At 54.0% G+C, this 11,945-nt stretch overlaps 1 protein-coding gene across 1 annotated transcript; it reads right to left on the bottom strand.

Moving 5' to 3' along the window:
- Positions 1-852: 852 nt before the first annotated feature.
- On the bottom strand, positions 853-10,213 carry Mmp11 (matrix metallopeptidase 11). Its single transcript, XM_059281787.1, has 8 exons — positions 10,087-10,213; positions 6,130-6,359; positions 4,922-5,065; positions 4,701-4,834; positions 4,331-4,572; positions 4,024-4,240; positions 3,009-3,266; positions 853-1,741 (listed from the first exon to the last, which is right to left on the bottom strand). The coding sequence occupies exons 1-8, from the start codon at positions 10,210-10,212 to the stop codon at positions 1,608-1,610; spliced, it is 1,485 nt and encodes a 494-aa protein (XP_059137770.1). The 5' UTR covers position 10,213; the 3' UTR covers positions 853-1,607.
- Between the last annotated feature and the right edge of the window lie 1,732 nt (positions 10,214-11,945).

Here is an 11,945-nt window from a genome sequence, read left to right as displayed (position 1 = left end):
AGAATGGAAAAGAAAATGTGGTACAGGCCAGGTGTGGTGGTACAGGCCTTTTAGTCCCAGCACTTGGAAGGCAGAGGCAGGTGGATTTCTGTGAGTTAGAGGCAAGCCTGGTCTACATAGTGAGCTCCAGGACAGCCCGGACTATGTAGAGAAACAGTGTCTCAGAAAACAAAACAAAATAAACCAACAAAAACAGAAAGTGAAATGTGGTGTGGACACGATGGAATTTTTTTTTTCAGCCACAGAAACGAAATTATATTGTTTGCAGGAACATGGATGCAACTGGAGATAATCATATTAAACAAATTAAGCCAATCTCAGAAAGACAAGTATGCTTTCCCTCATTTGTGGTTTCTGGATTTTATATAGATACATAAAGTATGTATGTCACTATGAAGGAGATGCTAAAGAGCTAGGAAGGGCCGCGGCAACCATGAGTTTTGTCCACTGTTCTATAGCCATGGGAACCAGAGTTTTAAGTTAAGGGCCAGGCCTGGTGGCTCCCACCTTTAATCCTAACACTCCAGAATTCCAGAGTCATAGGCAGATCTCTGAGCTCTAGGACAGCCAGGGATATATGAGATCATGCCCCACTACCCCCAAAAAAGGTGGGGGTAGTTAGGCATGATCATATAAAATGGCCACTGCTTTGGAGGATGACTTAAGGGGCAAATGAGAACACAAGCGGCCAGCTAAAAAGCCACTGCAGGTGCCCCTCTCTACTTGTGCAGGAGTGGAGTAGGAGAAACCCTCAACATTGGTCCTAGACCCAGGAAACAGTTCTGGTGAAGAAGGCTTTGACTTTAGCTCCCAAATCCTGACTGCAATTGCAAAGAGAAACCAGACAGACGCTTAGAAAACACTCACGTTTAATGACAGTCTCGGCTTTTTAAAAAAGGCTTTATACACTGTATACACATTTACATGGCTTTGGAAGGTACCTGTGCTAGGAAAAGCCCCACCACCCACCCCAAGAAGAAATGGCCCAGGGCAATGCTGTGAGGTATGTGGGGCCTCTGAGGTTCAGTGTCTCCAGGAGGAAGTAACTGCCTCCCTGGCTGGCTGGCTGGCTGGCTGGCTGTGTACCTTTTGGCCAGGAAACTCATCTCTGACTCACCTACCAGAAGATAATCAGTCCAGCATCTCCCCAGACCTGACTTATTAGGCCTGAGGCCCAGTTGCTTGGCTGGGGCAGAATGTTACCCTGGGTATCTCGTCACTAACACCACTACCCACAGGAACCTCATTACAAGAATCGAATGAAGACACTGTGGTTCCTGAATTCATGTGGGGGTTCTGCTTTGAGGGGCAGAGATAGAGGCCTTGGGCAGCCAGGTAGACTGTAATCTACGTAAGTGGGATACTGTTGGCCCAAGACCTCCCTTATTTTTAAGTAATGCCAAAGCCTTTGCCCAGTCTGCGACAGTTGCTGACAGGTGACCACGACCAGCATGGCCCTCCCTGCAAATGGTGCCATACCCCAACTCACTCCCCTGAGGAGACATAGGCTCTATCTGTCCCATGCCTGAAGCCACAAAGATGGCTGTGGGTCTCTTTAATAAGTGGCCTGGCAGGGGTCAATACCCCTGAATGCTTCCAAGGTGTTGTCAGCGGAAAGTATTAGCAGGCTCTGCACAGTCAAAGAAGTCAGGACCTATAAGGCGAGGGAAGCCCTCCAGAACCTTCACCTTCACGGGGTCAAACTTCCAGTAGAGATGGCCACGCAGGAAGTAGGCATAGCCTGAAGAGAGAAGGAAGTCAGGTTGGGTAAGCGGACACTGGCCTCTGCACCTGCCTGTCAGGCTGGGTCTAAGGACAGACACTGCTGAGTGAGCAGGCCATGGCCACTACTGAATTCTTCGGAATCTGCACAGCTGGATACAATGGCTTTCATGTCTGTCCTTCCTGCACTCAGGAGGTACAGGCAGGAGGATAGAGTTCAAGGGCATCCTTGGCTACATAGCAAGTTTGAAGACAGCCTGGGCTACATTTATTTACTTCTGTTACCTTCAAAATAAGTAAATAAATAAATCTGCAGATTCCAGAGCTGGCTTACCAGAACCTCCTTTCCCTTCAGGGAGCCCTTCTGCCTGGCCCCAGGGTCTGGTTCAGTAGGTACTGGGAACCTCAGCTTGTCTGACCTTTCAGGAAAGCAAGTACTGCCACTGTTACCAAGCTCCCCGTCACGTCCACACCTACCCACTGACCACAGAAGGCAATACCAGAGGTCTAGAGCTTGAAGCTACTCAAAGTAGTTCTCACAGTGAGTTCCAGTGTGGGTGGACACAGCCTTAAAGGAGAGGAGCAAGCAACCACTGGGCTTGACTCCACTTCTCTGCACTTAGGGAGAAGCCCCGCGGTCCAGTGGTTACAAGCAGTGGCTGATGGGTGTTCTGGCTCTCCCATTGTTCATCTGGTATGGTTAGTGACCTCACTGCCCGTTCCTCTGTTTGCCCCTCTGGAACTATGCTAGTAAGAACTGTTATGGTCAGACATGGTGGGGCACTGTCTATATACCAGCATTTGGAGGTAGCGGCAGGCAGACTTCTGTGAGTTCAAGCCCAGCCTGGTCTATAAGGCAAGTCCCAGGTTAGCCCAGGATACATAGTAAGACCCTGCCTCAAACAAACCAACCAGCAGCTGTTGTGATGTCAGAAGGCTGTTCTGAGAGTTGTCTGAGACATGTAAGGACTTGGTGCTGTGCCTGAAGCATTGTCTGCCCTTGGTAAGCACTGGCTGTGACCAAGGGACCTGGGCAAGTCCTTGTACCTCTCTGGCCTTCAATCTCATTTGCAACATGGGGCATAACACTGGTTGGCCACCAGGAGGGGAGATGACGCTAGATAAAGGACCTGTGAGGATGAGCCGGGCCTCATGAAGTCGGGTGTGTGTGTGTGGTCAGGGGACGACACATGATGTCAACACACAGGATGACAGCCACTGCTGTGTAGAAGTGTGAGGGCTACTACACTCACTCCCCGCCCTCCCCCACCTCCCCCGCAGCTCACCCTCAGCGTCCTGGAAGGCAGCATCGATCTCAGAAGGTACCCCTCGCCAGTCAGTGGCCCGTCGGGGCACAGGATTGTCCACACGTTGGGTTCTGGGGTGGAAACGCCAATAGTCTCCACCTCGGAAGAAGTAGATCTTGTTCTTCTCAGGACCCCAGACCAAGGCAGCATGGACCGGGGACCCCTGGAGGCCCAGCTCGGAAAGTGGTGCAGGGCCTAGGACTGGCTTCTCACCGTTATATACCCAGTACTGAGCACCTGCCAGAGAGGAGATGCTGCCAGGAGCTGCCAAGCCACCACTGCCATGCCCAGCCACTGTGGATCTGCTTGGCCACCATCAGGGACTCTCCCAGCCTGTTTCTTTCGTTTGCAAAACACTGCTGGCCGATAGTGCAACCTTCTCAGCAACCCTACCCCACGAGGGATGTTAGAACCAGCTGGGATGAGCTGGGTTGAGGAGAAAGATAAGCTTGGGTTCAATAAGCCCAAGTTAAGGTTATTCTGGTCAACAGAGGGCTGCCCATTGCAGATGTGTGCTGACCACCCTGGGACCCAGCCCACCTGTAACAGGCCCCTTGGCTACCCTGGAATGCACATACAGGGTTCCCATGCCTCACCTGTGTTTATGAAGTCCTGCCACCTGGAATGTTATAGGTTGTCATCTCTGCCAGATGAGAGTTGAAATCACAGGCTCCAGGGTCACTATGCCTAGATCAGTTTCCTGCTCTGCTTCGTCCAAGCTTTAGACCTTATGTGAGTCATTCTGCCCGAGTCTAAGTCCTCATCTCTAAAGCCCCACCCCACATGGTGGCTTTGGGGGTTGAATATATCAGCCTGCAGCTGCAGAGTGCAAGACCTTCAGTGCTATTTGGATCTTAAGAGCTGCCACCTCTGGGAGACTCATCTGTAAGCCCCACTCTCCCTTGGCTCTAAGTCCTCAGGGCACTGTCTCCCTGCCCACTGTGTCCCTGAGTCCTCTGTCACTACTCCTGGCCGACTTCCAATCCCCACTCACCTTGGAAGAACCAAATATGCCCCTGGGCATCCTCAAAAGCTGCATCCACGGGGCTCGGCAATCCTTGCCAGTGCCGAGAGGCCAGAGCGGGATACCCAGGCTGCAGCTGCCCACTGCGCAGCCTCCACACAAAGCCTGCCTTGAAGAAGAAGAGCTCGCCCCGGATGGTGGAAACTGCATCAAAGGAAGTCTCACAGACATCCGGCGGGGTTTCCGGCTGGGGTGGGATAGAGGAGGCAGAAAAGAGGACATACTGGAGCCGTGTAAGGCCCACAGGGGTGCAAAGGGAACAGGGACAGAGTCTTACCTCCAGCAGTGCGATCTCGTTGGTATCGATCCCAGCCTGGGAGCCCAAGGCTGGGGCGTGGGAGGTGGGGGCCAGCCGGGGCCGGCCGTAGAGGTGCTGAATGCCCCTTCGGTCATCTGGGCTGAGGCTCAGTGGGTATCGGAAGGTGTAGAAAGGGGACATAAGGGCCTTAGCCGCTGTGGTGTGTTGCAGCCCCAGAACATGGCCAAATTCATGAGCTGCCACTTGTAGCAGGTCTGTGCCTGGAAGAAGGGGGTGGTGAGTTAGCGACCTCCACCTCCTGCGCCGGCCAGTCGCCAGATTCATCTCTAGATCCCGGCTTAAGTGCTTCCTAGCTGCGTCCTCTGGAAGATGGGTCTCTAGCACATACCCTGGTTGTCCCCGATAGTCCAAGTTTCATCATAGTCAAAGTGTACATCTCCTTCTCGGTGGGTCTTAGGGAAGAAAGCATGAGCCAGGATGCCCCCAGGCCCATCAAATGGCAAGTTGTCCCCATGCCAGTACCTGGGGGTGGGCGGTGGGGAAGAACACAGTTAGAGGTTGCTGACAGTGGGGTGTGTTCCCAGAAGGGTCCCAGGCCACAGGTTTCACCTGGTGAAGTCAATCATGATGTCGGCGCGTCCCTCATGCACCTCGGTGAAAGTGAGTGGTGTCACCTCACTCCATACCTGGAGGGCCTCTGCCACCGTCTGCCGTACCTGCTCCCTTACAAGCTGCCATGGGAACCGGAGGATCCTGGGGGGAGGCGGAGGGGCCTGGGCATGGGGCAAGGAAGCCCCTGAGGACTGAGGAGTCAAGCTTCCCCTAGAGCTGAGTGTGGTGACTCATGCCTTTTCTTCCCAGCACTGGAGAAGCTGAGGCAGGAGGAGTTCTGTGAGTTTGGGGCTATTTGGGAAATTATGAGAGATCCTGTCTCACCACCTCCCCACAAGAAAGAAGTGTTGCCTCTGGATGGTCAATGGGCAGGGGCACTCAGGGCTGCAGCCAGGAGTGTCCTGGGTCTCAGGTTTAGGGAACTTTTTCTAGACGTGGTTTCACCTGTGTTTAGATATACACACTGAGTGGAAAGGATCCAAGACCAGGAGTCCCAAGACCTGACAGTACAACTCACTGTGAGGAGCCTTGTGCTGGAACTTGGTTTCCCAACCGGGAAACTCTCCACCCCTATCCCAGCTCCAATGCCCTATGACCCTAGACCATTGTCTCTCAGGCTAAGTCTCGGCTTGCTCGCCACCTGCTAAGGGACCTCCTATATCACTAACAAGTAGTCCACCATTACTCGTGTCCACCTACAAAAGGCCTAAGTTGTTATGGTAGATTTGAACAATCTACCAGGGCTGTGGCTCTGTCCCATTCACTACCGGTCCCAGGCCTGAGCCTTATAGGTATCTAATAAAGCCTGTCTGAAGCCAGTTGGCAGTGGGGCATGCCTTTAATCCCAGCACTCGGGAGGCAGAGCCAGGTGGATCTCTGTGAGTTCGAGGCCAGCCTGGTCTACGGAGCGAGATCCAGGACAAAACTACACGGAGAAATCCTGTCTTGAAAAAACAAAACAAAACAAAAAGCCTGTCTTGAGTGTCTGAAGTCTTCCCCCAGGTGCGCTGAGATTCTTCTAGGCTGCAAGAGGGCATAATCTGTGTGTCTAGACCAAAGTTCCAGGTTACTGGCCCATGAATGGCTGGGGGAGGAGGATCAGTGGGCATGCAGGTCTGTGTACTGTGTGAATGTGGCCTCGGGCATCTCAGGATGAAGGTATAAGGATAACATGCAGTCCTGCTCCCCTGCCCTCTGGCCCCTACCTATAGGTGAGGTCTGTCTTCTCCCAGCGCCCTCCTGACAGGACGAAGCGCTTCTGTCGGTTTCGGGCATTCAGCACATCAGGTGGGTCAGGCACACCACATCGTGGAGGTCTGGAGCTACTAGCAGGACTAGGGGCCCAACGGGAGGCAGGGGCAGATGTCAAGCTATTAGGCGGAGCTGCATGTGGGAGCTGCTGCCCTCTCTTCCCAGGGTGGTGACGATGGCTGTCCTGGGCAAGAAAAACGACGCAAGAACCAAGTCAGCTCAGATCCCCGCAGCCTAAGGTTTTAGAGGTAGTTCTTCAATGCAGCCTGCTTGGCCTACTGAACTGCTGTGCCAGCGGAGGAGCTGGAAGGTATGCTGGCACAGGGCTGGGTCCATTGGCCTTGGGTTGAGCCTCTGGTTTCCTGATACTTGTCCAAGGCATCAGGCTCTCTCCTCTTGCTCCTGCCCTGCTGGAGGGCCCTGGGCTGTCCGTCACCAGCTCCTATCGACCAGGCTAAGGAGATCTAGATGGGAACACATTAAGACTAGGGGAACATGAGCCTATGAAGCCCTGAGTTCTCCAAATATACCCATGAAGCTCCTGAGGATGTTCCTATGACCCTCGTCCAGCATGGAGGGGCTACAGCCTGCAGTGTGGTCCTGGGCTTGCTTGCCTAACAAATGGGGACAAGACCCCAATGAGTGTTGCTCAGAGAACACAAGGTGAGGCACACTGAGCACTTAGCACAGGCCTTGGGCATCAGGTAGCCGAGGTCAGAGTTCCCTTTTTGTGGCCTACATGGGGGTGCTGGTCATTAAATTCAGGGCTGACTGTTCTTGTGCTCTACTCCTGAGAAGCATCCCATCCCTGTGAGATTCCAGTCCTATTAGAGACACGTTTGTCCACACTCTGCCAGATCCGTGATCTCCTGCCCCTTTGATGCAGAAAGGGTAGGACAATCAGTTCCCACTCTGTCAGTGTCTCAGGACCACAGATGGCAATGGTGACCAGAGCTGTGTTTTCCCACATTCTTCCCATATTCTCCCCCGGATGGGACGAGATTACAATGATTTTCTTTGGGAAAGTTACAAAGCATCTGCGGGCCTCCGAGGTAACTCACACAGGGGGGTCACTGAAACTCCACCTGGGGACCCCAAAGCGTCACAGTGAAGATGTGGTTCTATATGACCTGGTTCTATATGACCAGCCCCAAGGGCCTGTCTAAGCAGCCAGCAGGAGAGGCAGGTTCCCCTAGCCAGTTCTAACAAGGTGAGTCTAGAGACCCTATCAAAGAATGATAGGGTGTTGTCATCCCCCAGGAGGCCCTCCTGGCTCAAAGTCTAGCCTGTCTGCTTGGTGTCTCTTCATTGCCACCCAGTGAGGCTGGTAGAGCAGCCATGAGAGAGAAAAGGTAAAGGAGACGCACAGCCCTTCCCATCTCCACCACGGTCCCTTCAACACCTCCCTCCTCCCTGTGAGGCACCAAGGTCATGGCCAGAAGCTGTGAGCTTCTGAAAGCCAAATTCTATGCACTGGTGACCCCGACAAGTCACTGTCTTTGTTGAACTTCCACATCTCCGTCTGTCAGACGGCCATAGTGCCAGAAGAAGGAGCAGAGAGGCACCCTGTAACTCCTGCAGCAGCATCTCCCCCGAGAGGGCTTTCCCGGCCTCTACCCCCTTAGGCCTTTTACTCCCACAATCTCCTCTTCCCAAATTCTCAGCCCTCCCAGGACTACTGGGGATCCAATGAGCTAGACTGGTAAGCTCAGAGAACCCCTGGCCTCATCTACAGCTCTGGAGAGTTTGGGGAGCAGTCATTAATTTTATCCTAAATGCCCAACATCACAGAGCATGGAACAGAGTCCAGAGAGGTTAAAGACTTAGCCCAAGATCACACAGCAAGCCAGACAAGAGCTGGGCTCAGAGCTGGGGTTTATGCCTCTCCTCAGAACTTACCCGCTCCCCACCAGCTTGGCTCATCTCCAAGACCCACATTCCTAAGAAGAAGCATTTCTGTTTCTAGTGCACTCCTTTCTCAGCTAGCAGCCTTCCTTCGGGCTGCCCTGACTCACTCCGCCCCACCCTCCCCTGCCCTGGCAGCTGCCAATCCACAGCCTCAGACACACTCAAGGGACTCTTGGGTGACCCAGCCTCCTGGCATAGCTCAGACAATCAAGGTCAGCCCTAGGAGTACCATCCAATCCAGACCATGAAGGAACCTAGCGGAAGGTAGATAAGAAAAGTCCTCAGACTAGGACGCCACCGGGGAAGACCAGGCTGGTGGTGCCCCTTCCCGAATCTCAGTCCGCTTTTGAGTTAATGCGGATGATGCGGGTCAGTAGTAGGCAACCTTGAGAGGAAATCACTTGGTTAGGCTGTGATGAGGCAGGGGAGCATCAGAGAAGGCAAGGAAAGAGCCCAAGTCATACACTCAGCTGGTACACAGACTTGGGCTTCTGTCTAATCACCCCCTTCCCACCCCTCCCCCTCCGGCTCCAGAAGGGAAGGCAGCTTCCCTGGCCACTGGGTTGTGGGGCTTTCACCAGCTCAGCAAGTTGGGGGCTGGGCTGAATAAATATTTACAGAACTCTTTCAGCCCTGCTGATGGCAGTCTAGGGATTAAAAACACTAGAGGTGACCCTCTCTGTGCATCTATAAAATGACAGATCCTCAGCTCGGACCCCAGCCCAGGCTTGCCCCCAGGCCCTGTACAAGCATCAGAGTGGTAACAGCTACAGGGGACGACGCTCCTCCAGTGTGCCTGGCCTTGCTCCGTTTTATCCTAAGTGCCCAACAGTAGGTGCTGGCGTGCCCTCCTGCTTTGTCCTCTTATAGACCAAGGAGTTTGGGGTGCATTCACTCAAGGTTTCATGGTTCAAACTCCCAAATGCATGAGTTCAATCCATGGCGGTGGGGGTGGGGGTGGGGGTTGTTAGCGACTGTGCTCCAAGTTCTAGGGCAGGAAACTCCATACTCTGCCTGAGGAGCTCCTGATCCATGATACCCACCCTCCTTCAATACCCACCCCCCTTTCCAAATGCTTTTGCTCCCGAGGCCAGTGTGGGGCAAAACTGGCAGATGGACCAGTGTGGCTGGACCGAGGGGCCAGTCCCAGGACACCTGCCTGTCATACCTTTCTCCCATCATTCCTTGAGCTCAGCTGGCAGCTAAGGGCAGGGTACCCGGTGGGCATTGTAGGTCTGTAGTGGTCCCTGCTCCAGCCCCAGCCCACTTAATTGCTACTGTGGCAGGTACCTCAAAAGCCAGCCTGGAAGGATGCAGCCATTGGGACACGCAGGCTGTGAGCCCCTCGATCCCCCTTCTCCCTCTTTGCCTCCTTCTCTGCGCCCCCTTTCCTTTCTCTCCCTGTGTTTTTGTTCCCTGAGTGTCTACAGCACCCAGTTTCAGTGCCCCCTTTTATTCTGACTGCCACCCGATGCTCACACACACTGTCTCTCTCAGGTACATTCTCGGTTGGCTCCAAGTCTCCCAAACTTGCCTTCTGCAAGGTGGAAGCACCTCTCTCAATGTGGGCCCCGTTTTTTCCTTCCCTAGCTCTTCCTTTATTCTCCATCCACTGTTCACACCTTGCAGGGGTGATCACCGGGGGCTGCCACCCCCGACCCTCCCCTAGACTTGCTTTGCTTCCTTCCTGTGATGAACCGAGGGGCCCTGGTACCCACTCCCTCTGCTGCCTCTACCAACACACACTCCAGCATCCCTAGCTGGGGCTGGCGAAGCCGGTCCCCAAGCTGAGTCCAGCGCACAGTCGCGCTTAACCAGCCTCATAGGCTCCACTTGCACACCTTCCAGCGACGGGAAGCTCATTATCACGGCCAGAGAAACCCAAAAGGCATTTCAGGGACCGATTGCGCTAGGGTAGCCGGGGCGCTCGGTGGGTCAAGCTCAGCCAGTGGGCCCAGCCCGCGTGCCCAGCCCTCCCTCGGGGAGGAGCGGCGGGCACTCACCGGTGGCCTGGCCCGGGCCATCAGCGGCGGCGGCAGGAGCAGCAGTAGCAGCAGCAGCAGCAGCAGAGGCGGCTGGAGCAGGAGGGCGCGCGAGATCGCGCGGAGGAGACAGGCGGCCCGTGCCATCCGCCCCGGGGCTGCTGGGCCTGCTGGGCCGCGCAGGGCTGCCGCCCCTTATAGCATTCGCCCCGCCCCCCGCCGGCGCCGGGACCGCACCCCCCCACCGCCCCGCCTTCCCCTGCCTTTTGTTCTAAACTCAGCCGGTCTGCAACCCCGGCCTGGGTTAGGGAGGAGTGCCTGGAGGGGCTGGACCCCTCAGACTGATAATAGCCAACCCCACTTTCAGAAGTCTCATCCTCTGCCAGTCTCCATAGTGGCTTGACCTCTCTCTGTCTGACTTCTTCTAGCCTGCAACAGGTGGTCAAATCCTCCATCCTCACAGCCCTAGCCAATGCACTAGGAATGCGGTACAATAGTTCCTGCAAGAAACCCGCTGTTGAAATATGACTTCTGGGGAAACTAAGGCATATATGTGGCAGAAGGTGGCCAGCCCCTCCCCTTAAACCATAGACGGGTCTGGAGAGATGGATCAGCCGTTAAGAGCACTTGTTGCTCTTGCAGAGAACCAGGGTCCCATTCCTAGCACTCCTCACAGTGGCTCTTCTAGAATCCGATGCTGCCTTCTGCTCTCCAAGGACACTAGGCACACACTGATGCACATACGTACATACACACAACGACTTCAGCCCAGAGACAGTTACCCAGGATCTTGGAGGGAGGGACCAGACTTCTGTACTAGCAGACAAATGGGTCAGATGCCTGGAAGGAGAGGAGCGTTAAGAGATGTCTGAGTGGGCCACTGAAACCCAGGTTGTTCCCTGGCTCTGGCCCTCGGGCCCAGTCATCTGAGACGTGAAGGAGGGAATCAAAGGTGAGAGTGAGGTCCACATGCTGGAGAGGTCCATCCACTCTCATCTCTGCAGGGGGTGCCCAGCTGTGTAGACAGACTTTCCTTTGGGCCGCCAGCTCACAACTAATGACATGGAGACTTATTATTACTTATGAAAGCTCAGCCTATAGCTTAGGCTTGCTCCTAACTCTCTCTTATAACTTAAATTAACCCATTTATATTAATCTACATTCTATCACATTGTGTTACCTCTCTTCCATCTCACACCCCCTGTTTCCTTTCCTGTTCACCTAGATTCCTCCTCTTCTTCCTTTCTCTCCCCGGAAATCCCAGCTACACCTCCTGCCTAGCTATTGAACATTCACCTTCTTATTACACCAATCACAGCAATATACCTTCACACAAATATCCCACAACACAACTGTGCTGTGTACTCTCTTTGATGAGATGTACTGCACTGGAAAACCTCCAAAGCTAAGAATCAGGAGGGCAGGCAGGCAGGGCCCTGAGCTGATGCGCAGTTGGGGCCAGAGAGCAGTGCATTTTACTTGGCTGTCTGCGATCTTTTAAAGAGCCTCACCTTTTAATGGCTGGCACTTTTCATTCTTTCCTCCTCCCTTCCTGTCTGCCGGCCCCCCCCTTTTCTTCCTTCCTTCCTGTCTGTCTGTCTTTCTTTCATGATAGAGTCTCCTATGCATAAACAAAGCCCAGGCAGGCCTCCAGCTTCAGAGTCTAGTCTTAGCCTATCTGAATACTGGGATTACAAGCACATATCATGTCTAGAATTTCAAGGTCTGGTTCAGCCTCATTGTAGCAGTGTTGAAATGGTTAGGCGGTGGTGGCTCACGCCTTTAATCCCAGCACTTGGGAGGCGGAAGCAGGTGGATCTCTGTGAATTCAAGGCCAGCCTGGTCTACAGAGTGAGTTCCAGGACACTCAGGGCTACACA

This window comes from Peromyscus eremicus, chromosome 16_21, assembly GCF_949786415.1.
Source record: "Peromyscus eremicus chromosome 16_21, PerEre_H2_v1, whole genome shotgun sequence".
In the NCBI taxonomy this organism is placed as follows: domain Eukaryota; kingdom Metazoa; phylum Chordata; class Mammalia; order Rodentia; family Cricetidae; genus Peromyscus; species Peromyscus eremicus.
This window is presented reverse-complemented; position numbering and strand designations above follow the sequence as displayed.